The sequence below is a fragment of the Peromyscus californicus genome, unplaced genomic scaffold (assembly GCF_007827085.1).
Source record: "Peromyscus californicus insignis strain IS unplaced genomic scaffold, ASM782708v3 Scaffold_4__1_contigs__length_199733344, whole genome shotgun sequence".
Classification (NCBI taxonomy): Eukaryota; Metazoa; Chordata; class Mammalia; order Rodentia; family Cricetidae; genus Peromyscus; species Peromyscus californicus.
In genome coordinates this window covers 115,261,722-115,284,029 of record NW_026294562.1, presented here as the reverse complement: position 1 = coordinate 115,284,029, position 22,308 = coordinate 115,261,722, and the positions used below count along the sequence as shown (strand labels likewise).

General features: G+C 37.0%; 1 protein-coding gene across 1 annotated transcript; it reads left to right on the top strand.

Annotated features, from left to right (window-relative positions):
* The first annotated feature begins 17,105 nt into the window (after window positions 1–17,105).
* On the top strand, window positions 17,106–20,135 carry LOC128123937 (40S ribosomal protein S3-like). The gene is given in 3 exon segments (XM_052760210.1): window positions 17,106–17,213; window positions 17,216–17,826; window positions 20,132–20,135. Coding segments are annotated over 3 exon segments (717 nt in total). The 5' UTR covers window positions 17,106–17,111.
* Window positions 20,136–22,308: the final 2,173 nt, after the last annotated feature.

Genomic DNA, 22,308 nt, shown 5'->3' with positions numbered 1-22,308 from the left:
TTGTTGCCCATTTTAAAATCACTGAACCTGTCTTTCTGGTACTTACTCATCATTGTGAGATCTCCCCAGTCCTGGTATTTTTGGTGCTTGTCTTTTGATCTCTGTACCTCCTGCACTCCAGGAATTCACTGGCCACTTGGTAGCTACCTGCTGTTTTCCAGTGACCTTATGTGCTCTCAAAATGTGCCATCCCTGAGCAAAACAGTCTCAAGTATCATGAGAGGTTAGATAACAGCTTCCCTGATCTCTTATGTGTAATCCTCTTCTCTTTTCTTTTTCTTCCTACTTTCTGAAGTCCCCTTCAATTCTCTTTGAAATTATTAGTAGCTCTTTAAACTTTTCCACATAGAACTACTTTATTAGATACTTTCAGGAATATATTTCATTACACTCATTTTTTATGAGTGTTTGTTTTTACCCACTTTACTCCTATGTCATGTTACAACAATTAGAATACTAAATAGAGGAACATTTTAAACTCTGGGACTGTCGACCAGCATTTAAATAATGGATGGCTTGAGCCAGTGAAGAAGAATATTGATAATGTGTATGGCATTGATGCAATAAAGAGCATCTAGTACAGCCAGAAGGTAGAATCCTCAGCCTTCAATCCAGATCTATATTTAAAGCCTAAGTACTCAGCTTCCCATGATGCAAGCAGATACCTTGGATCTCAGAACACAAGACATCCAATAATAAGTTGTTTTAGAATGGATACACAATTTCATGATAAAGTTTGAATACCTAACTGCTAACCTCCTAATTTGTGTGCTGTGCTTCTGCATTAGGTCTGTTTTCATGAGCACAATTGTTTTCTCTGTGTTTTAAGTATTCAAGCACAGTCAACCCTATGCATCACCATGATAGCATCCTGAAAGCCCCTCTGCTTCTTCCCAACTGAAAAAAATTTATGCTGTTTTATACTTTGGGGGGGGGCAGGTCTCTGTGCACACACATGCCTGTGCATGTATGTGTGTGTTCATATACATATATACGTATCTATACATTACCAGTCAGTTAAGCACAAATTCAGATACAATATTTTGAATCCTGATTTTCCCCTCAGTAAAATAACTGTGCAGATTGCACTTATTTAATACCTACTATCATTTATTTGTTTTTTATTGCCTCAATTTGGCCACAATCTGTAGATTCATTAAATCAGCTTCTTTAATTGTCTTCCATTTACTGTATGCAAGCTTTATTTCATGACTGCCTTCATCTGCTGTCAGCCCATTCCCCAATAAAGATCTTGTGAATATTATGCTTCAAAATGCCATATATAAATTTGATCAGTTTTCTTCACTAAATCTGTGAAATTCTTTTCCTCAAGCTCCAAGTCTTCCTAGAACAGATCTCTACTCTTGGATACACTAGGTAGAACACTTACTCACTGCTGAGCACACATATTGATATGGATGAGTTCCAGAGATACCAATTGATATTCACTACTGTTCTCAAAATTGACGATTTGAAATTGGGCTGCTTTTTTTTTCAGGGAGATATGGAGACAATAACTTTTTCCCTATTTTAGTATGACTTGATCCCATCAAAACATAAGACATTTATGTTTGTATCTCATTAATGTTTACAGTTCATGGTGAGCCAGATTGTTCAGGTTTCTAGTCACACTGCCTATTTCCCCTACAACACAGCAAAAAATGGAAACTTGTGTACCATTTTAATTGGGGGCCTATTTGAGTGAAACTGAGTAAAGCCAGGGAACACTCAAACTATTTTTTGATAGAGCCAACTTGCATGCTTGCCTCTCATTTTTATAGTAGGTTATAAACTATGCTTATTCCTGGGGGCAGGCCAGATAAAATGCCCAAACTTGAAGTCTGATAGAGAGGAAACTCAGACAGGAAGATACCATGGAGGAAGTCCTGGAGTCTTGAGGAAGTAGGGGACAGAGCGGAAGAAATGAAGTGTTATCACTAAGAGACTGCCATGTATATGTGCATTACAAGGTGACAGGAAACTGGCGAACAATTAGAGAAATGCTTTTAAGTCTACCGTCACAATTTGCTAAACACTCATCATCTGTGCTGGGATTCCAGGCTAGCTAATCTAGGATTCACTGGACATGCAGTCCACCAGCCTTCCTGTCCAAGAACCTTCTGGGAAAGGTCCGGTTCAGTTGTACATTAGATTTCTGAAGTACACCTGAGCTGCTTGTGCTGTGGTCTCTCTGCTAAGTTCCCCCAGGACAGTCCTGGAGTCTGGAAGCACAGAATGATTTCCCTGACCAGCAGTGATGAACACAATTCTCATATCCACTACCAGAAATAAAAAAAAGTATTCATTTTAATAGAATTATATCACAAGAACATGAATGTTGGAGACCGACTCCAGACAGCTGTGTCTTGAATTTTGTGTGACCTTCCTTACTTTATCAAACCTTGCAAAAACAGGTTCCTGGCCTAACCGCGGGCTGTACAACTTCCTGGAGTACGTGCTAATCAGCCAGTTGCAGGGGCCTGGGACCAAAGCGACCTCACCCTTCCTTAGGAATTTTCCATTCTTCCCTCCTTTTGCTTCCCCTGCTCCCCCTCCCTGCCTGAAGCCCTGCTTATAAGCCTCAATACCCAGTCAATAAACGAGACCTTGACGCGACTCAGACTGACTCTGTCCTCCCTTATGCGCCTGGTCTCCTTTCTCTCTTGCCCCCATTGATCTTTCAGGAGGTGCCTCCTCGGGTCTCCCCAATAACCTGGCCCGCGGGACGGGTCACATGAAGACCATCAAACAAATAGTTCAAAAACTTCCGGGTCTTCCAGAAACACCTCAGACCACTGAATTTTATGTTGATTTGGAAATAATTAAGATTTGTGCATAAATTTATGTTTTAGCTGAAATTTTTAACATTAGCTATTAATTTTTTTATCTGAAGTAATGCTTCATTCATGGTTATCCTCAACAAAGGTCAAAAATATAAGGTTATGATTTTTATTGCAGTAACTTTGTTAATAAGTAAGTAAAATGTCAGTGTGTACACTTGAGAAAATTAAAGTATTGAGCAAATTAAACACAACACACTATCATCTAAAGTTTTATAGAATTTTCGATTCTTTGCTATAATGTGTTTTTGTTTGCAAATGTTTTGTTGAGGACTTTTATATTTATGATCACTAGGAAAATTGGTCTACAGTTTTATTTCCTCTGTGTGTGTGTGTGTGTGTGTGTGTGTGTGTGTGTGTGTGTGTGTATGTGTTTGTGCGCGCGCATGTGTCTGATTTTGGTGTCAGAGTGATATTGAGCTTACAAAAAGATGTTCTTTCCATTTCCATGTTGTTGTCTTCCTTAAACATTTGGTTGAATTCAGCAGTCAGTCCATCTGTCACAAGGCTTTCTTTATGGGAATACTCATTTGCTGCTTGAATATCTTTGCTTCTCCTGGGTTTGTTGTGTTACTTCCTGATTGAGTTTATGAGGTCACGCATTTTAAAGAATTTATCCATTTCTTCTAGGTTTTTCAGCTTTGGAGGAATATAAGTTTTCAAAATACTCCCTCATGATCCTTAGGGTTCACTAAAGTGTGTTGCAAATTCCTTTTCATCTTATCTGGGTCTGCTTTCTTTTGATTAGTTTTGTTAGAGGTATGTCAAGCATTTAATCTCTCTGTTTCATTCACTTTATATATTGATTTTGTCATCTCTATTTTATTAATTTCTGTTATAATCTGTATTATTTCTTGCAATCTGCTCTTTATGGGTTTGGATTGTTCTTGTTTTCTAAGACCTTGAGGTATATCATTAAGTTATTTATGTGGTGTTTATCTGATTCTTTGCCGTGTATGGTTATAGAAATAAACTGCCATTTAGAACCATTTCAGCTCTACTCTGGGAACTGTGATAGCATTTTTATTTTATTCTAGGAATTTGAATTTCCTCAATGCTTTCTTCAATGGCTTGCTGTTCATTCAAAAGTGCAGTTCAGTTTTTAAGTATTTTTTTGGTGTCTTTGGTTTTTCTAATTGTTGATTTGTAGAGTTATTTCAATACCACACGACAAAAATATAAGGAATTGTTTCATTTATTTCTTTGTTAATATTTGCTTTGTTGCATACAACAGGGTGGATTTTAGAGGTGATTTGTTTTTATTGATTTTTCTCCAATATAATACAACCCAACCACAGTTTCCTCTCCCTCCAATCCTCCCGCTTGCCCTCCCCTTTCCCCTAGATGGACTCCCCCTCCATTTCCCTTCAGAAAGCAGCAGGACTCCAAGAGATAAAGGCGAGACAGGACAAATCAAGATACAATAAGACAACGGATAATTTTATGAAGTGTAGGAAGATTTATATCCCTACTTTTTGGATGAAATATTCTGTAGAAGTTTGTCAAATATATTTGACTAATGGTATAATTTATCTTGAAGACTTTTGCAGCATTTTATATTGGAAGATCTGTTAAAGATGAGAGTGGTACACACCAGACTGCTGGCAATGGTCGAGAGACAGCCCGAACTGACCTACTCTGGTGATGGGATGGCCAAACACCCTAATGGTCGTGCTAGAAACCTCATCCAACCACTGAGGGATCTGGATGCAGAGATCCATGACTAGGCCCCGGGTGGATCTCTGGGAGTCCAATTAGCGAGAATGAGGAGGGTTTATATGAGCGAGAATTGTTGAGACCAAGGTTGGATAAAGCACAGGGACAAATAGCCAAATGAATGGAAACACATGAACTATGAACCAATGGCTGAGGGGTCCCCACTGGATCAGGCCCTCTGAATGGGTGAGACAGTTGATTGGCTTGATCTGTTTGGGAGGCATCCAGGCAGTGGGACTGGGTCCTGTGCTCATTGCATGAGTTGGCTGTTTGAAACCTGGGGCCTATGCAGGATTGCTTGACTCGGCCTGGGAGGAGGGGACTGGACCTATATGGACTGAGTCTACCAGGTTGATCTCAGTCTGTGGGGAAGGCTTTGCCCTGGAGGAGATGGGAATGGGGGGGGGGGGCTGGGGGGAAGGTGAGGGGGGCAGGAGGGGGGAGAACAAGGGAATCTGTGGCTGATATGTAGAACTGAATTGTATTGCAAAATAAAAAAAAAAAAGATGAGAGTGGTAAATAGAAATCTTCCACTATTATTGTATCTGGACATATCTGGCCTTTCACACATTTTAAGGTCTACTTTATGAAATTAAGAACCCCAAGATACAATGAATTATTATTCACAATTATCATATATTCTTGAGAAATCCTTTCTCATATTTATCTGAAGTGGCCAGTTAATAAGTTTTGACCAAATTTTATTTGAAATCCACTTTATCATATAGGATAATCATAATATCAGCTTGCTTATCGCTTCCATTTGTTGGTTACTTGATTTCTGGCCTTTGATTCTCATTATTTTTATGTGTTTTGAGGTAATGTGTGTTTCTTTAGGACAATAGATAATTGGCTCTGGCTTCTTAAAATGTAATTAGTCTGTTTTGTTCAGTTGATGAGATTTAAATGGTTGTATTTAAGGTTTTTTTTTCAGAGTATTTTGTTATTTCCTATCATTCTGCTTAATTGAATTGTTGGGAGTTCTTTGATTTGTCCTCGACTATTATTAGGGGTTATTGTTGTGTTGTGTTGGGACTCATGGACTCTTTCCTTCCATCTCTTCTGTTCCTCTATTTTCATAGGAAAATTAGTCTTTTCTATTTTGGTTGTTTGGGGTTTTTTGTTTGTTTTTGTGTTGTTTAGATGAGATTGTCTTCTTTATGATAACATATTATTTCTTTAAGAATTTCTTGGTGGTTCTGTCATGGTGGTCAAGATTTGACTTAACTTTTGTCTTATCTTGAAATGTTCTCATTTGTCCAATGTTAAGAGAGAATTTTATCAGATGTAACAATTTGGGATTTTTTTAAAAAAGTTTCATGGCTTCAGATATTTCCTTGGTGTTGTTAGAATTCCTGGTTTGTTGTTCTCATGTTTCTGCTTTTGTAAGTTGATATTTTTCTTTTAAAGCTTTTAGTTTTCTTATTGTGCTTCTTTTTTTTACATTTTGACTTTGATGTAACATGGAGAGATTCTCTGGCCATGTCTAGTTTGGGTCTGTAAATGTCTCTTTTGTTTCTATTTCTGTTTCATTCCCTATGTTTAGGAAGTTTTCTATTATAATTCCATTGAATAAGTTGTTTGTGCATTTAGACTTTATCTCCCCTCGTCTACTTTGTAAGTTTATAGTTTATTACTGTGAATATATCCCAGAATAGTTGTACTATTGTTTTGATTTTTCCTTCATACATAAATGAATGTATTATTATCTCAACTTTATCCTCTAGTCCTAAGATGTGTTCTCTCCATGTCTCTGATGATATTTTCAATTCTGTTTACTGTTAATTGTGCAATATTGATTGACTGCTCCATTTTCAGATTTTCTGTTTTATTTTTTTCAAGTGGCATAGTGTTCTGAAATTTTCTTCTTTATTTTTGTGTTTTGAATCTCTGTCTTATTGATCATGTCATACACTTTGATGATTTTCTTACATAAGTCTTGAATCAATTCCCTTACTTCTTTCATCTGCTTACTTAATTATCCACGTGTTCAATGCAATATTGTTCTGACATTTCAACTATCTAGTTATTTCTTATTTTCCAATATTGAAGAAGTAGAAATTTCTGGACATGTTTTAGTAGACTGTTACTTTGTAGTTTTTATGTTTCTGTTGTGTTTTCTGCATCTGTTTAACAAATCCATGTTTCTGGTTTCCCCTTCATCTTCCACTTTCGCTTGGTTTCTTTCATTTTAGATGAGCCTTCCTAGTGAGTTGTCAACACTTGGCTCTATGCTTTCTATTACTATTTAGAGAGGAAAGTGATTGTAGCAGATAGTATGTTTTAAGAGCACTATTATTTTTGACTTGTAGTAGAAGACATGGTGCACTTCACTTGTGACCTCATGAGGTTCAGAGATGTCAACTAGGGTAATAGTTGAGGAGGATCTAATTTGTATTTTTCTTCAGGCAAAGGTGTCAATATTCTAGTAGTGAACTGAGAAAGAATGGAAAAAGGGAGTGAAAGGAAATAAAATGAGAATATGAAGTAAAATGTATACATTAGAATTACAATAATTACAAAACTATTATAAGTGTAGAAGAATGGTGTGGATGTAAAAAAATGACATTCATAAATGTCTTTTCTTACAACAGACTAAAACACAACCTAGAAATCTAGTTACAAAACTATAAGAGTTCAAGGCCAGCCTGGGCTACCAAGTGAGTTCCAGGAAAAGGTGCAAAGCTACACAGAGAAACCCTGTCTCGGAAAACAAAACAAACAAACAAACAAAAAAAAAAGTAATAACATCAAATAGAAGGCATTCAGTTTTCAGTCAGTGTTTTGTCTTCATTGAGATGTTATTTCTTCTTCACCTTTGACTATTTTTTGTAGCAGTCTCCACAGATGAGGAGAATAGATGTAAATACCAACCTTTCAAACAGTTTAAGTTAGTGTGTCCTTGCAGAAGAGAAAATTTTCTGTCACTGAAGATCACCTTCTGCCACAATTCTCTGAACTGGAACCTCTTACCTGCAAGCTAAAGCATTGTCTTTTTTTTAATTTGAGAATTGGTCTGTTTACAAACAGAGCCTTGTGTGACTGAAGCTTTAAGGAGGTATAGATGATCCACCTGCCTGAATTTATGTTTGAGCAGCATCAGATTGTCCTGCCAGTTTCCATAGCAATACTTCCTATCATCCCAGGTAGCCTGCCCAGGCAATGGCAGAGGAAGGGGAAATTTTTCACTGGAAAACATTTTCTGGATTCAGATTCAGGTTTCAAAATCGTTTTCTGCTACTCTCTTCAATGTCTACTCTGATTATTATGATAGTCTATAAACTGTCAAGAGCCTCTAAGTCTTTTTGGACTTTTAGCAAGTAAAAATACATTATTGTGCATAGAAACTAAAACCCCCAGGAAAAAAGCACACAATGCTGATTCTACAAAGTTGGATGCCTGATTAAAATTTCATTATTGAGGAAAGTTGGGAATTTTTGGATCTTGAACCAAATTTTTAAGACAATTTTTCAGTCTGTGTAATGATGATTTACTGTCCATGCCTGTATCTGATCTGCCATCTTGTCTACTCTCAGGCTAAAGCTTTGAACTGTATTAACTCAGAAAAAAACTAGCATCCCAAATTCACAAGAATTCCATCAAGTAACATGGAAGCCTGGAGAAGAGAGGCCCTGATTGTGATGTAACTTGCCAACCTAATGCTCCTATCAATGTCTTCGGTAATGCTTTGAGATAAAATTTCCCTTTGTTCTGTGGCTATGAAATGTTTATGTGACTACATCCACATTGGAACATGTTATTTGAGACAACCTGAAACCATGTTCCCAGTCATGTTGATATTTATTTGCCTCTGAATGTGCTGTCATTTATTCTCTTTGAGGTGAGGATTGTTTGTGCACTTCAACTTAATAGTCACAAGATTCTCTCTTCTTGAAGCACAGCATAATCAAAGATTACAGCTGTGTTACAGAAGTCTTCTTGAGTCCAACAGATTTTCTTTTTATTGATTAACTTGTTCTTTGACAATTTCTTTTTTAAAAAATGTTTTGTATTGAAAGTCCATACAATATATTCTAATCACGGTTTCCCCATCTCCTCCCCACCTCCCTACCCATCCAACTCTACTACTTCTTTCTCTCTTTATGGAATAAAAGAAAACAGAATAAAACAAAGAAATAAATTTTATAAAATAATAACAGAAAAAAGCACCAAAAATTACACAAATATACTCACATAAATGAAAATAAACCCATAAAAACACAAACTCAAAAACCATATTCTGAAAGTAAAAGACCAGGATGATTTTTAAAAATGCCTGAACAAAGCAGTATAAGAACAAAAAAGTCTTCTACAAAAACACCATTGACCTTTTTGTGTGTGTGTTGACCATCTACTACTGGGCATGGAGCCTGTCCTTAAGGGTGGTCTGTATTCCCACGGAGACTCCACTGGGAAAAAATGTCAGCTAGAAAGAGCTTCTTGGCTAGGGATGGAATATAATGTCCACTTCCCTTTTCAACTTTAAAACTCTATCTGGCTTGAACCTGGGCAGGCCCTGTGTGTACTCCCACAGTCTCTGTGAGCTCATATGTGCATTAATCCTATTGTATCTGGAACATTATTTTCTTGGTGTCATCTTGAATTTATTTATATATTTATCTATTTATTTGTTTGTTTGTTTGTTGAGAAGCCCTGTATAACTCTGGCTGTCGTGGACCTAGCTCTATCGACCTGGCTGGCCTTGAACTCAGATATTTGCCTAGCTTTGCCTCCAGGATGCTGGGATTGAAGGCATGCACCATGATTCTGGGCTTTGGGCTTATTTTTAAATAATCACAGATTCTAATGTTCTCTCTGTCAAGCTTAGTTCTGAACACTGTACTTTGTTCTCCCTATTGCTTGCAATCGACAAGTAGAAGATTTATTCAGTTTGCTATCACCAAATAAACTATATTTCTTAGGGAGAAAGAATTTGTGTTCCTTACCTAGATAATGATGAGAAAACTGTTTTCTTTTATTTGACTGTTGTAAATAAACCCAAGGATGTGTTCTTCATAGCCAGGCTTCATTGGGAATGTTTATGACTGTTATTATAAACTGTGAACCGATTACCCATGCTTCACTAGGACATGGGAGGATTCCTCGTTATTAAGGGCGTTTGCTTCACTTATTTGACGTCTTACCTCTTTTCAGTAATATTCATATTTAAATTATACTTCTCAGTACACCAGGCTTTAAAAGACTAGTTTATCCCTTGGGTGTTTACAGTTGATTCCTCATATCCTAGTGTGGTCATGGTACCGTCCCTAGATCCTGATGAAAACATGCCAGCATTTGCAATCTCCCTGAAAACACTGTGAGGAAACATCCTGATAAACCTGATAAATTATGAGTGAACTACTCAGGGTGCCAGATGTTCACGGCAGTAATTTTTATAACAAAATACATCTGGTATATTCCAGAAATGAAAACTACCTTTTATCTATATCCAGCTGGTGTTTTTGTCTCAGGTGTTTCCTCAGCAACCACTTGGATGGAATTAGTAAAATAATAACAACCTTGATTTTCACACAAAGTTTTAGAATATTCACTTCAAAAAGAAAATTATTTTCTTCTTGCTCTCTCCCCAGAAATGCCTGGTAAACAACAGCAAGGTCACTCAGAAAAGGTAAGGTAACGTGGAAATGGCAATTTACAAAACAATCCCTACTGTTTTGCATAAATAAATTATTGTCCTAAGTTATGACATGCAAACAAATTGAGTAAGCCCAATTGTTTGAATGTTATTACCTCATTCAGCCTGATGAAAATATTATAATTGTTAATCATGTATATGTGAAGGTGCATAGGTACATGTGAGTGTAGATGCTCTAAACCCAGAAGAAGTCCTAGAGCTGGAAATACATCTGTGAATAGCCTGATATAGATTCATCCTAATGCATTTTTTTTTTTTTTTTTTTTTTTGGTTTTTCAAGACAGGGTTTCTCTGTGTAGCTTTGCGCCTTTCCTGGAACTCACTTGGTAGCCCAGGCTGGCCTCGAACTCACAGAGATCCGCCTGGCTCTGCCTCCAGAGTGCTGGGATTAAAGGCGTGCGCCACCACCGCCCGGCCATCCTAATGACACTTGAGTTCAAAACAAGATGCCGTCTTTTGTTAAAATGCATGCCATCTTGTTTTGAACTCAAGTGTCTCAGACAGAAGACTAGTGGCTGGTACTCTGAAAACTGGCTTATCTCTTATGGCCAAATACTGCCCAGACCACACTTACCGGCTTACTACAAAGCCATTTGGTCTGTTCTCACTTCAAGAAAAATTCTATAAGCATTTTCTTTCTGATTTTTCTCTTTGCTAATTGTGATGACTGGCATTGTTAACTTGACAGAGTCTAGGATCACCTAGAAGAAGAGCATCTGAGCATGCCTGTGAGGGGTTATCTTTGTGTGTGTGTGTTTGAGGGGTGTGTGCATGTCACAGAATTCATGAGGTGTTCAATGGACAATATTTGGGATTTGGTTCTCTCCATTTAACCTGGGTTCTAGAAATTAAACTCAGTCAGTAGGCTTGTGTGACAATTGTTTTTATCAGTCAATCTCCCTGGAGGATAATCTTAATTACATTCATTGAGCAGGGAAGATCCATCCACTTTGTGTGGCACCATTCTATGAATGGAATCCTGGAATATTTCAAATGAAAAAGGTAAGCTGAGCAGCATCATGCACTCATTACTCTCTGGATGTGGGTGCATTTTGAACAGCTGCTTTGAGTTCATGCTGCCTTCACTTGCTCACTGTAGTGACCTGCACTTTGAACTTTGAGCCAGAATAAATACCTTCTCCCTTAAATTCATTTTATTAGACAATTTTATTCTAGCAACAGACAAAAGGTACAGATACTTTGGCCAATGTTGTGTAATCTCTTTTTCAAGCAGCTCAATTAACTAAGTGTGGGTAGCAGAGAGATCCATGATGATATGTATGTGTGTACAGATAGGTCATTCTCCTCTTAGTGCTTTTTAACCATTCTTCCTATGATTCATGGCCTTTTATCTTTCTTTGTAAGCTTAAGTCCTTTCAATTAGCAATAATACTTGTCTCTTCTTATTAGATAATGAGAAAATATCTTTGAAGAGACAAAGATGGTGTAATTATTCTCCCAGAGATGTAGTAGATGTAATGTTTATTGGGTATCCTTATTTCTACCTGGGGAAGACCAAAGCCAAGTGGGGTCCAACCATTTTACTCTTGAGTGAACTCTGGATCTAAACAATCTATAAAACAGAGCTAAAAAACCCAGTACAGTATCTATATGTTCTTAGTAAGCAAGCACTGATCTCTGGGTACACACACACACACACACACACACACACACGTATGTATATGTATGTATGTATGTATATTGCTATGAAAGCTGAACCCAAACCATTGTGCAGAAGATATTAATGTAGAGAGCTCTAAACAAAGAGCCAAGAGGCTGACAACATATTTGATCCACATCAGCATGCTTTTGCTGTGAATAACTTCCTTTAACCACAGTTATATGTGTGTTTGTACTATATGAATGCTATTTCTTTAAAGCTGAGACTATTTGATGTCATAAAAATTACAAAGTAGGTACAATTTTGATTTTAAAGGTCTTTCATCTATCTTTCAATCTCGATTTCTTTTTCTCCTCTTCACCATTGTTTGCTTTTAACATATTCATGTTGTCCTCATTTGCCCTGGATGGTTATTTTAAGCCTGTACCCAAAAGGCAAACATCATTTCCACACATGTGATTTTATTTCCTGTGTTGAAACTAAAACAATCAAAATGAAATTTTTAATAGCTAAAAGTTATAAGGCCTAAGGATTTGACATTATCAGGACCTCTCTAAAAGAAACAGTCACTCATTCAAGGAGTATATGTTGCTATCTTTGTGTATCATCCATATAGAAATTGACTACTTTTCCTATAATAGCAGGACAATGTTTTTAAATGGCAGCTTTTAATTAATACATGAGTACTTTAGGAGCCCAGCATTTAGGCTGTATTTTTGAGCCTATTGTGGAACAGGCATTTGTAGTTATATTTCAACAAAAATATAGCTACAACAAATATAGCTATATAACATAAGTATTTACCTACTTAAATCTCCTTTCAGTCTATGCAATGTATTTCACTTGTTTATCTTCTTGAATACATAATGGAGAGGAATATTTTATAACCTCCATTATCTAAGTTGTAAGAAGTTAGAAAACTTGTGTATCAAACACATGGTGACTTTTGGATTTTGCCCTTAAGAAGCTGTCATTGTGGGTGAGTAAATAACAATATGCAAGGTACCGTGATGTAACTGAAAAACAAAATGCACATCAAAGGACAGCCCCTGAGTACTTGCCACAGCCCAGATGTGAAATCCATGATTTTGAAATTCAAAGGAAGGAGAGATTATCACAAGATCAACTGCATTTAGAAAGCTTCATAGAAATGATGGATCACACTGAGTTTTGAAATAAGCAATTGCAATAACAGAATACTTTTTGAATAAGAAATTGCACACGACAGAGATAAAGAGTGAAGTTGAAAGGAGCAACTCTCAGGAACACTGATATAGATGATCAAGTTGTCCAAGGCAAGTTTCAGTGGCTACTGAGAGCATGAATGACACACAATAATGAAGGGACTAATAATGAGTTAATAACTATTAGCATAGGGGACAGTAAGAAGGAAAAGTTCTGTCCACACTATCCTTCCCTTCTGTGAGCATCTTGGCATGGGTTTATACTAGCAGAATTCATACTTGCACAGGGGATGGGGAGTCACATCATAAAGCAGAAATAATATGGAAGAACATCCTAGAAGCGCAGAAACACTTAGAAAATAATTTGTTATTTTGTGAATCAATACTTTTTACTCTAAATTTCCTTTTTCAGTCTTTGGAGAGGGAACACGTTAGGAATATACTGAATCAAGCAAGAAAAGAGAAAAAAATTGCATGTGGTAAGTGGAAATTAACATTTTTAAGTATCTGAGGTAAATCAGAGATGGTGCAAAAGTACTTGTTAGTTGACAGATTTTTTCTTAAACTTAATTTTACTCCAAATTACAGTGAGATTAAGGAAAGTTTAATACTTGGCCCAAATTCATATAGTTACTAAAAAATCAAGATTTATTTTCAAATAAGTGTCACTGATCTCTAAGTCCATGCTTTCTTGTCAAATGAAATTTATATAAAAAACAAATAAAAATAATATTATGAGAAAACATTCATAGGAAATTCAATAAATAAAATATTCAGTTAATAATTAATATTTCAATTTGTGCTTCTTTATAGCATATGATCCTGACATTTGTTGTCTTAAAATAACTTTTAATTATCTTTCTCTCTCATGAGTGGGAACAGCCATATGCTGTTCTATATTATATCAGATGTTGCCAGTCATGCAGTTACCTGAAAGGTCTTTGGGGCTATAACTTTCAAGAGGGTTCACTCACATGGCTGTAGTTGAGTCTGCCTGGCATCTCAGAAATGGCAGATGAACACAAAAATTTGCAGTTGCTTCTCTTCTATGTGACCATGTCATGTGACTGGATTCGAGTAATCTAGTAGCTGGATTCCAAGACAGAAACTTCTAATGGAAATAGGATAAGGAAGATTTTTTAATAATTAAGACAAGGTAGGTTAACCTATCTAGAAAATTTTCAGCATTAGGATTAGGGTACAGAACTAATTTAATTAGTTGGTGGATTTAATTTGTTTCTTAATTGTGGTTAGAGAATACCCCTAAGTGGTTGAGAGGGAACACACTTTATATTCCTAATATTACTGAAAGGTCAATTTTCTGTTACTTTAACAAAGTGTCTAATATTGGATAATTTCTAAACAGAAGTCTAGGTGGCCTTTGGTTATGGAGGCAAGAAAATGTGAGAACTTCGTGCCAGTCTCTGTTCAGCTTGCCAAGAACTCCTTATTGAATTATGACTTGGTAAAAGGCATCATATTCAGAAGTCAGAGTGAGCATGCTAAAGGTCTCTCTTATAAAGCTATCAATGTCAACATAGGTCCCCACTCTTATGGTCAAATCTGACTTTGATCACTTCCCAATGACTCCACCATCAAATACAAATAGAGTTATGGACTTAAATTTCCAATACGTCAACTCTTGAGGTGCACATTTGAGACTAGCAGGACCCCATGAGAACAAGATGCCTTTTAGCCAGCTCCGTGCATACATTCTGCCACCCACACTACACTGTTCACTCTGTGAGAAAGAGCTACATTTTCCACAGCACTATACTTAGCCCTTGTGCTCAGAAAATGTTGATGTGGCCATAAGTTGAATGTACTCTGTGGTTGATATATTGTGCACCCCAATAAACTTATCTGGGGGTCAGAGAACAGAACAGCCATAATATTAAACATAGAGTTTAGGCAATGGTAACACATGCCTTTAATCCTAGCATTCCAGAGGCAAAGATCCATCTGGATCTCTGTGAGTTCAAAGCCACATTGGAAACAGCCAGGCATGGTAACTCACGCCTTTAATCCCAGGAAGTGATGGCAGAAAGCAGAAAGGTATGTAAGGTGTGAGGACCAGGAACTTAGAGCTGGTTAAGCTTTTCAGCTTTTAGCAGCAGTTCAGCTGAGATCCATTTGGATGAGAACTCAGAGGCTTCCAGTTTGAGGAGACAGGATCAGCTGAGTAATTGGCAAAGTGAGGTGGCTGTGGCTGGTTCTATTTCTCTGATCTCCCAGCATTCACCCCAATACCTGACTCCAGGTTTATTTTTATTAATAAGACCTTCTAACAATTCATGCTACAGTATTCAAAAGGTTGTAAAATGAATGGTGCTCATAAGAAGTCTCTCCCAAATCGCCCTATGGCATCATTATCAAAATAAAAGAGGATGAAATCAGCTAACAAGGATCATTTTTATTTCACAATCATTACTGTGAAATAATTTCAAGTAATCATGTTTTACTTTATCCCCCTCTGCAGAAATCTGCATCCTACACAGGGTGAAAAGTTCTATCTCACATTGACCTGTCTCAGGGACGGGCGCAGATGCTGAAGAAGCAAGTTCACACTATTAATTAGTTATTCATTATTGCATGATTGCAAAGGAGCCTTATGACCCATCCAGATTTAAAGTGAGCACAGTCATCAGTATTTCCATCTTTTCAAAATAGGAAGTACTTTTAGTCTAAAGTGCATGATTTCTGGACTGTATTTCAAAATGCTGCTTTTCTTTATAATCTTTTTGAAAGCCAAGTTTATAAACAATTCTTTTTAGCCTAACATATTTTTTTTCCTGTGTTGACAGTAAGGTACTATTTATTACATAATTCACATTTTTCGTCTTTACTATGATCATAAATTTATTTAAGTCAGAAAAATAAAGCAGCAAAATCTAAAATTTACTGTAGAAAAGTGGTAATTCTTTCTAAGCAAGGGATTTCATTTTTACCAGAGCAAAGTAAAAGTATTTCAGCATTACTGAGAAAATAATTGTAATCCTGTAAATTCTCAACACAGGACTAGAAACAAAATGGAAGAACATCAGACGCTGTAAGAAAAACAGGTTGTTTCATAAACCTGGGGGCTTGTGTGGCAATGAGAAAAACAGTGCTTCTGCTGGTTATCCTTCAGCATCAAATACCATCATAAAACACACCAGAGATATGGCCATCTCTTCTGTAGTGTCTTCAAATTCTAAAAACAATACAACCTTCTCCAAACTTTCCAAAAATAAAAAAGATGAAAATCATCATCAGTTATAATCAACTAGATATTTATAAGAAAGTTGAGGACATGATTCTAGTTTTATTTATCCAACAAAATCATTCTTTGATCTCTGCCTTCAAGACTCCAGTGAAGTTATTTTAAAGCCATTAATAAAATAGTTTTATTGTCTCCTTCCCTATTTGAAAGGTTTTGAACCACTCCTTTTCAATATGTTTGTTCTCTTTTCTTAGCTTTGGGGACATCTCTGAGGTCTGATTGTCTTCATCCCTTTGGACCTTTAATGGAACTTTGAAGTCTCATGCTTGATTCCTGAATTCATCTCTTCACAGTCCCAGTCTTTTCTTTGTTGTGGACTCTAGTAGAAGCTCAATGATGTAAGGTAAAGGGCACCTCCATGCTCTTTACTTGGTGCTTCTCCTTCTGAGATTCCCTTGATATTTTTTTTCTCTCAGGTAAGTTCCAGAGTTTACAGCATATCTTTATTTAGTAAGTATTTTCCCTTTAAAAGTCATTAATTTTCTGTTCGTTGCTATTCTATTACTTTGTCCTTTTCTCCATTGAATTCCTCTTAGTTGTTTCAAGGTATCATACGTAAACACCACCAAAATTATCCTTGAATAATCAGTTACATTCTATTGCATGATGTATGTTGAGGTGTGGCCAGCCTGTATTCATTCTGACACCAGTAATGAAATTTAAACTTTATTGCTGACAATCGTATTTCCTCATCTGAAGATAATCTTTTTACCCTGTAGGATTCTTTTGAGGTAGAACATTGTACAATGCATCTAAAATAGTTAACATAATGCCTGGCAATAAATAGTCAATAAATTCTAACTACTCACCTTTCCGTGGCACACAGTGCAAAATGGCGGTACAAATTTCCAAGAACAGGAAGTTTGTGGCCGATGGCATCTTCAAAGCTGAACTAAATGAGTTTCTCACTCAGGAACTGGCTGAAGGTGGCTACTCTACTCTGGAGTTGAAGTCCGAGTTACACCAACCAGAACAGAAATCATTATTTTAGCCACCAGAACACAGACTGTTCTTGGTGAGAAGGGTCGTCGGATCAGAGAGTTGACTGCGGTAGTCCAGAAGAGGTTCAGCTTCCCTGAGGGCAGTGTAGAGCTTTATGCAGAAAAGGTAGCCACAAGAGGTCTGTGTGCCATTGCTCAGGCAGAGTCTCTACGTTACAAACTCCTAGGAGGGCTTGCTGTGCGAAGCTATGGTGTGCTTAGGTTCATTATGGAGAGTGGGGCCAGGGGCTGTGAGGTTGTGGTGTCTGGGAAGCTCCGAGGACAGAGGGCCAAGTCCATGAAGTTTGTGGATGGGCTGATGATCCACAGTGGAGACCCTGTTAACTACTATGTTGACACTACTGTGCTCCATGTGCTCCTGAGACAAGGTGTGCTGGGCATCAAAGTGAAGATCATGCTGCCCTGGGACCCAAGTGGTAAGATCGGCCCCAAGAAGCCTCTGCCTGATCACGTGAGCATTGTGGAACCTAAAGACGAAATCTTGCCCACCACCCCCATCTCAGAACAGAAGGGTGGGAAGCCAGAGCCACCTGCTGCTGTGGGATGGTCTGTATGTCAAATGCTCTGATTGGTCAATAAATAAAACACTGATTGGCCAGTAGCCAGGCAGGAAGTATAGGCGGGACTAACAGAGAGGAGAACTGAGAGAACAGAAAGGTGGGAGGAGACACTGCCAGCCCCCGCCATGACAAGCAGCATGTGAACACGACATGAGCCAAGTGGCAAGTTATAGATTTATAGAAATGGATTAATTTAAGATGTAAGAACTAGATAGCTAGAAGCCTGAGCCATTAGGCCAAGCAGTTTAAATAATGTAAGTGTCTGTGTGTTTATTTTATAAGTGGGCTGTCGCATTGCCAGGGTTTGGTGGGATCCGGAGAGAAAACTCTCCAGCTACAACCTGCCATGCCCCAGCCAGTGTCTACAGCATAACAGGGTCTTGGCAGTTGCATCTGGAGGCTGGATGTTGTCCTGTACAAACAGACATTTAATAAAATCTTGCACAAAGAAAAAAAATTTCTAACTACTCTTATTATAGGGATTAAAACTGAATAGGAAAGGAAGTAGAGAACAATAAAACAGGGGTTTGGGCAAAAAAAAAATGAAACCAAGAAAATTTAAGATGGACTAGATTCAATGGAATTTTGGTAGAACAAAAGGATTCGTTGGAAATTTTGGTAGAACTAAGGGAATGTAAGAATTGTGAGACAGGAAGCTTGTAATGAGTGAGTGGAATTCTGTTTATAGACTGTCATCTGCTTATGAGGTGCTGGAGAGCTCTGATGTCTGATGAACACATCCACATTGTGGCCACAAATTGGTAGTGGAAATGGATCTCAAGGAGAGATACTCAGTATTGACATTAATAACAAATTATTAAATAGGATGAAATTGAATTTTTGCATTCAGAATTTAAATGGTTGCCATGGATATTTCAGATACCAGATAAGACTAATTTTAAACAGAAGAGTGTTGATTAATCACCAGATTCTTTAAAATATGCTCAGAAATGACCAGGGCATTTGATCAAGTATGCTGAGTTAATGTAGGATAAAAGGTGTTGTACACAAGAATTGAGGACTAATTAAATGGAAGGTTACATGGTTTCTCATTCACCATTTTATTGCTATGAAATAAAGAGCATGAGAGAGTGTGTACCTTCTATGTTAGAGCTGGGTTTGAAATCCATGGCTCTGAAATACTACCTATGGCCAAGATTGTAACTGATGCTTTAGAATTGAAAAACATCTATAATTACTCATTAGTATTTTATCTAAAGGTGCCTCTATGTTCCAGTGGAACAGGTGATTAATTGCAACAGATACTGCCTGGTCCACAGAGCCTAAGGTATAAACTGTGTGGCTCTCTTCAGAGAACACTTGTTGATTCATGCCCCAGAGTCAAATATTCTTCTAACATACAGTGTTTTTCTAAAGTATTCCCCATTTAGTCGATGCCAAGAACTAAATAACCATACATTGTTAGGGTGAGAATATAGGGTAGAGATTACTTACCATGAATAATTGGTTCCAGAAAGGAAGGTGAACGTTAGGAATATAAGAAAATAGGAGAAATGAAATAGGCCCAAGAAATGAAAGTTTACAAGAAGGCACTGAAGAGAAGAAGCTTATCTTGGGGAAGTAAGTTATAAACACTCCAAAAGAGACCTAAGGGTTTTTATGGCCTCAAGCTGCATGAGCAAACCTTCCATGTCAGGTTCTGTCACATCCAGTAAAGCTGAGCCTCAGATAATGCCAGAGATGTGAAAATGCAATATTAAGTTAGACAGCAATGATGAATCTCTAATTAGAAAGAGAAGCCTGGGGGCCTCAAGGAGTAGAGAGAGGTCATTCAACCAGAAAGGTCTTGACAATTGCTAGACCATGTCATAAGGATTACTATGGCACAAACCAAAATGAATATGTACGGAAAGACTCTGGTTATGAACAAGGTCCTACTTCATTTCCCAGTAAAATATTTTAAATGAATAAATGGTATACATATTAATCTCTTTATATTTATGCACACTTTTATACACACACACACACACACACACACACACATATATATATATATATATATATATATATACACATATATGCAATTTTAATGTGTATTTTTGAGATTAGAAGATTTTATTTGGGCATTTTAAATATTGAGTCTTATATTACACATTGCTACTTAGAATTACTTAGAATTTCTATTTCAAAAAAATAAGTCACTACTATTTAAGGTATAAAATAGGGAATGTTGAGATGACTCAGAGGTTAAGAGCACTGGCTGCTCTGACAGAGGACCATGCTTCAATTCCCTATATTGGTCCAGTTGACATGTGTAACTCTAATTTTAGGTGAGCCAACCTAATTCCCTCTTCTGGCCTCTTCATGCACTGGGTAAGTACGTGATGCACAATCATATTTGCAAGCAAAATGTCCATACAAATACATTTAAAAATTTTAAAGACATGTGGTATTCATTTCTTCACAATAAGTGGTTCCCATAGCCTGCTTACAATTTTCTATTGTTGATGACATTCAAATGATATAGAATTCTTGTGAATTACAATGTCAAAACTAAGTACTATATTTAGTTATCTGTGCCACACACATACATTTGTTTTTTAACTGCATTTCAGATGTCTGACACTATATTTTAATAATTAGTTATGTTGCAAAGTAAGATCTAAAGTTGGTCAATTGAATTACAATTGGAAATTGATACTAACCCACCAAACTTTTATATGAACTATTGAGAATGTTTCAAAGGAAAAACTCCAAACCTCAAAATAAAAATACAACAAATACCTTGTAATGATGCATGAAGACTCCTAGTTATTTCTTTCTTGGGGTCTACATGATTCTAGAAGACAAAATGGCATTACAATGTGATGATACATGATTAAAAGAACTAAAATAAAATGCTGTTGAAGCGAGCCAGGGAAAATCACACAAAGAATGGAATCTCCTCATTTTAAGGACAAGTTGGAGATCACTGTCTAGGAGGAAACATGGCATTTGATTAGTCTAACTGTTAGCATAATAATATTAGAAGGTCCATTAGAAGGTGAAAGGTCACTTTTCAACTGTCACTACGTTTTGGCTATCATTCAGTCTAGGTGTATACTGAGTCTCATGTTGACAAAACAGTTCTTTATACATCTTTTCTTTACTTATTCATTCATTTCTTGAGCCAGTACAGTGTGCAAAGCACAATAGTAGGTTCTCATAAGCAAAGACACAGGGCTCAGAATATTTACTCATGGTGAAAGGCAGACAACAGAGGGACCAGGCTACTAAAGAATTCTGAAAGCTACACCATAGACACCCCAGGGACGCTGGTAATAGAGAGGTATCAGTGCTACCCAGTGGGAAACTCTTCTCTAGGAAAAGAACATGGGCATTTGATTACCTGTTTCATAACAATTAAAATTTTAAAATAATAAAAGTGGCATTTAATGGAGGTGTAACTCAGTATTGAAGTACTTGCCTATTCTATATAAGGCCATATATTTGATCCCCAACTCAAATGAAGAACATATTGACAATAAATTTAAAAAAATATAGTCTTGTCCGAAAGAATGAGTATAAATGTTTTATAATAAATAAATGGCAATGATTTATTATAAATAAATTTATAAATTAGATTGCCAAGAAGTTAACTCAAAGAAATGGAAGCAGTAGGAATCTTAGTATGGGTAATACTTCAGTGAGGAAGAGGAATGAACTTAGCTAATGTTTTATTTTTTGAAGGTTGAGATTACACTGCCTTTATCCAACTCAGAAAGGAACCTGCTGCTGACCTCAAGGTCTCTTCCAGCACTAGCAGTCTGTTAGTTAATAACCACAGAAAATGTTAAAAAGAAACAACACTGAGTTTCACTTGAGCTTATGCAGCACTAAGGGGAAGATCTTTCTCAGACCTCAGGCTGATTACATCAGAAACCTACCAAGGCAATTATACTTTAAAAGTAATTTGACTGACATACAATTTTTTTGAAATTTTGTCAGACTTGTAAAAAGATCAATCACATTGCTCTGGCCATTCAATAATCAGAACAAAAGAATTATTATTTCTCTTGCATGAACAACTTTTAAATTTAAAACATGAAGAATGTCTGAATGCTATATTCACTAATATGTTTGTAGTTTCTGAGATGTGATTATTGTTTGCAGCTTTCTGGAACTGAACACCAAGCAAAATCTTCCTACTTATGAGAAACAAGTTCTTAGTGCATAAGCTACCAGGTGCTGTGAGAAATGCCAGTTCAGAGCACAGTCTGCGATGCCCAGGGAAGTGTCCTGGCAATGGGGATGGGAGCATATGGAGACAAATTCTAGGGCTAGAAGCATTCAGATGTCTAGGTCAGACACTTGAGAGGGATCCCCATTGCTGATCACCTGCCAGAGTCTGTGCCCTTGGTGAATTTCATGGTTGAACTTTAATTCCTAACATCAGACTTGGAACAAAACAAACCACAGTCTTAGAGGAGCTTGGAGCAGGCACATGGAACAAATGCTGTACAGGATC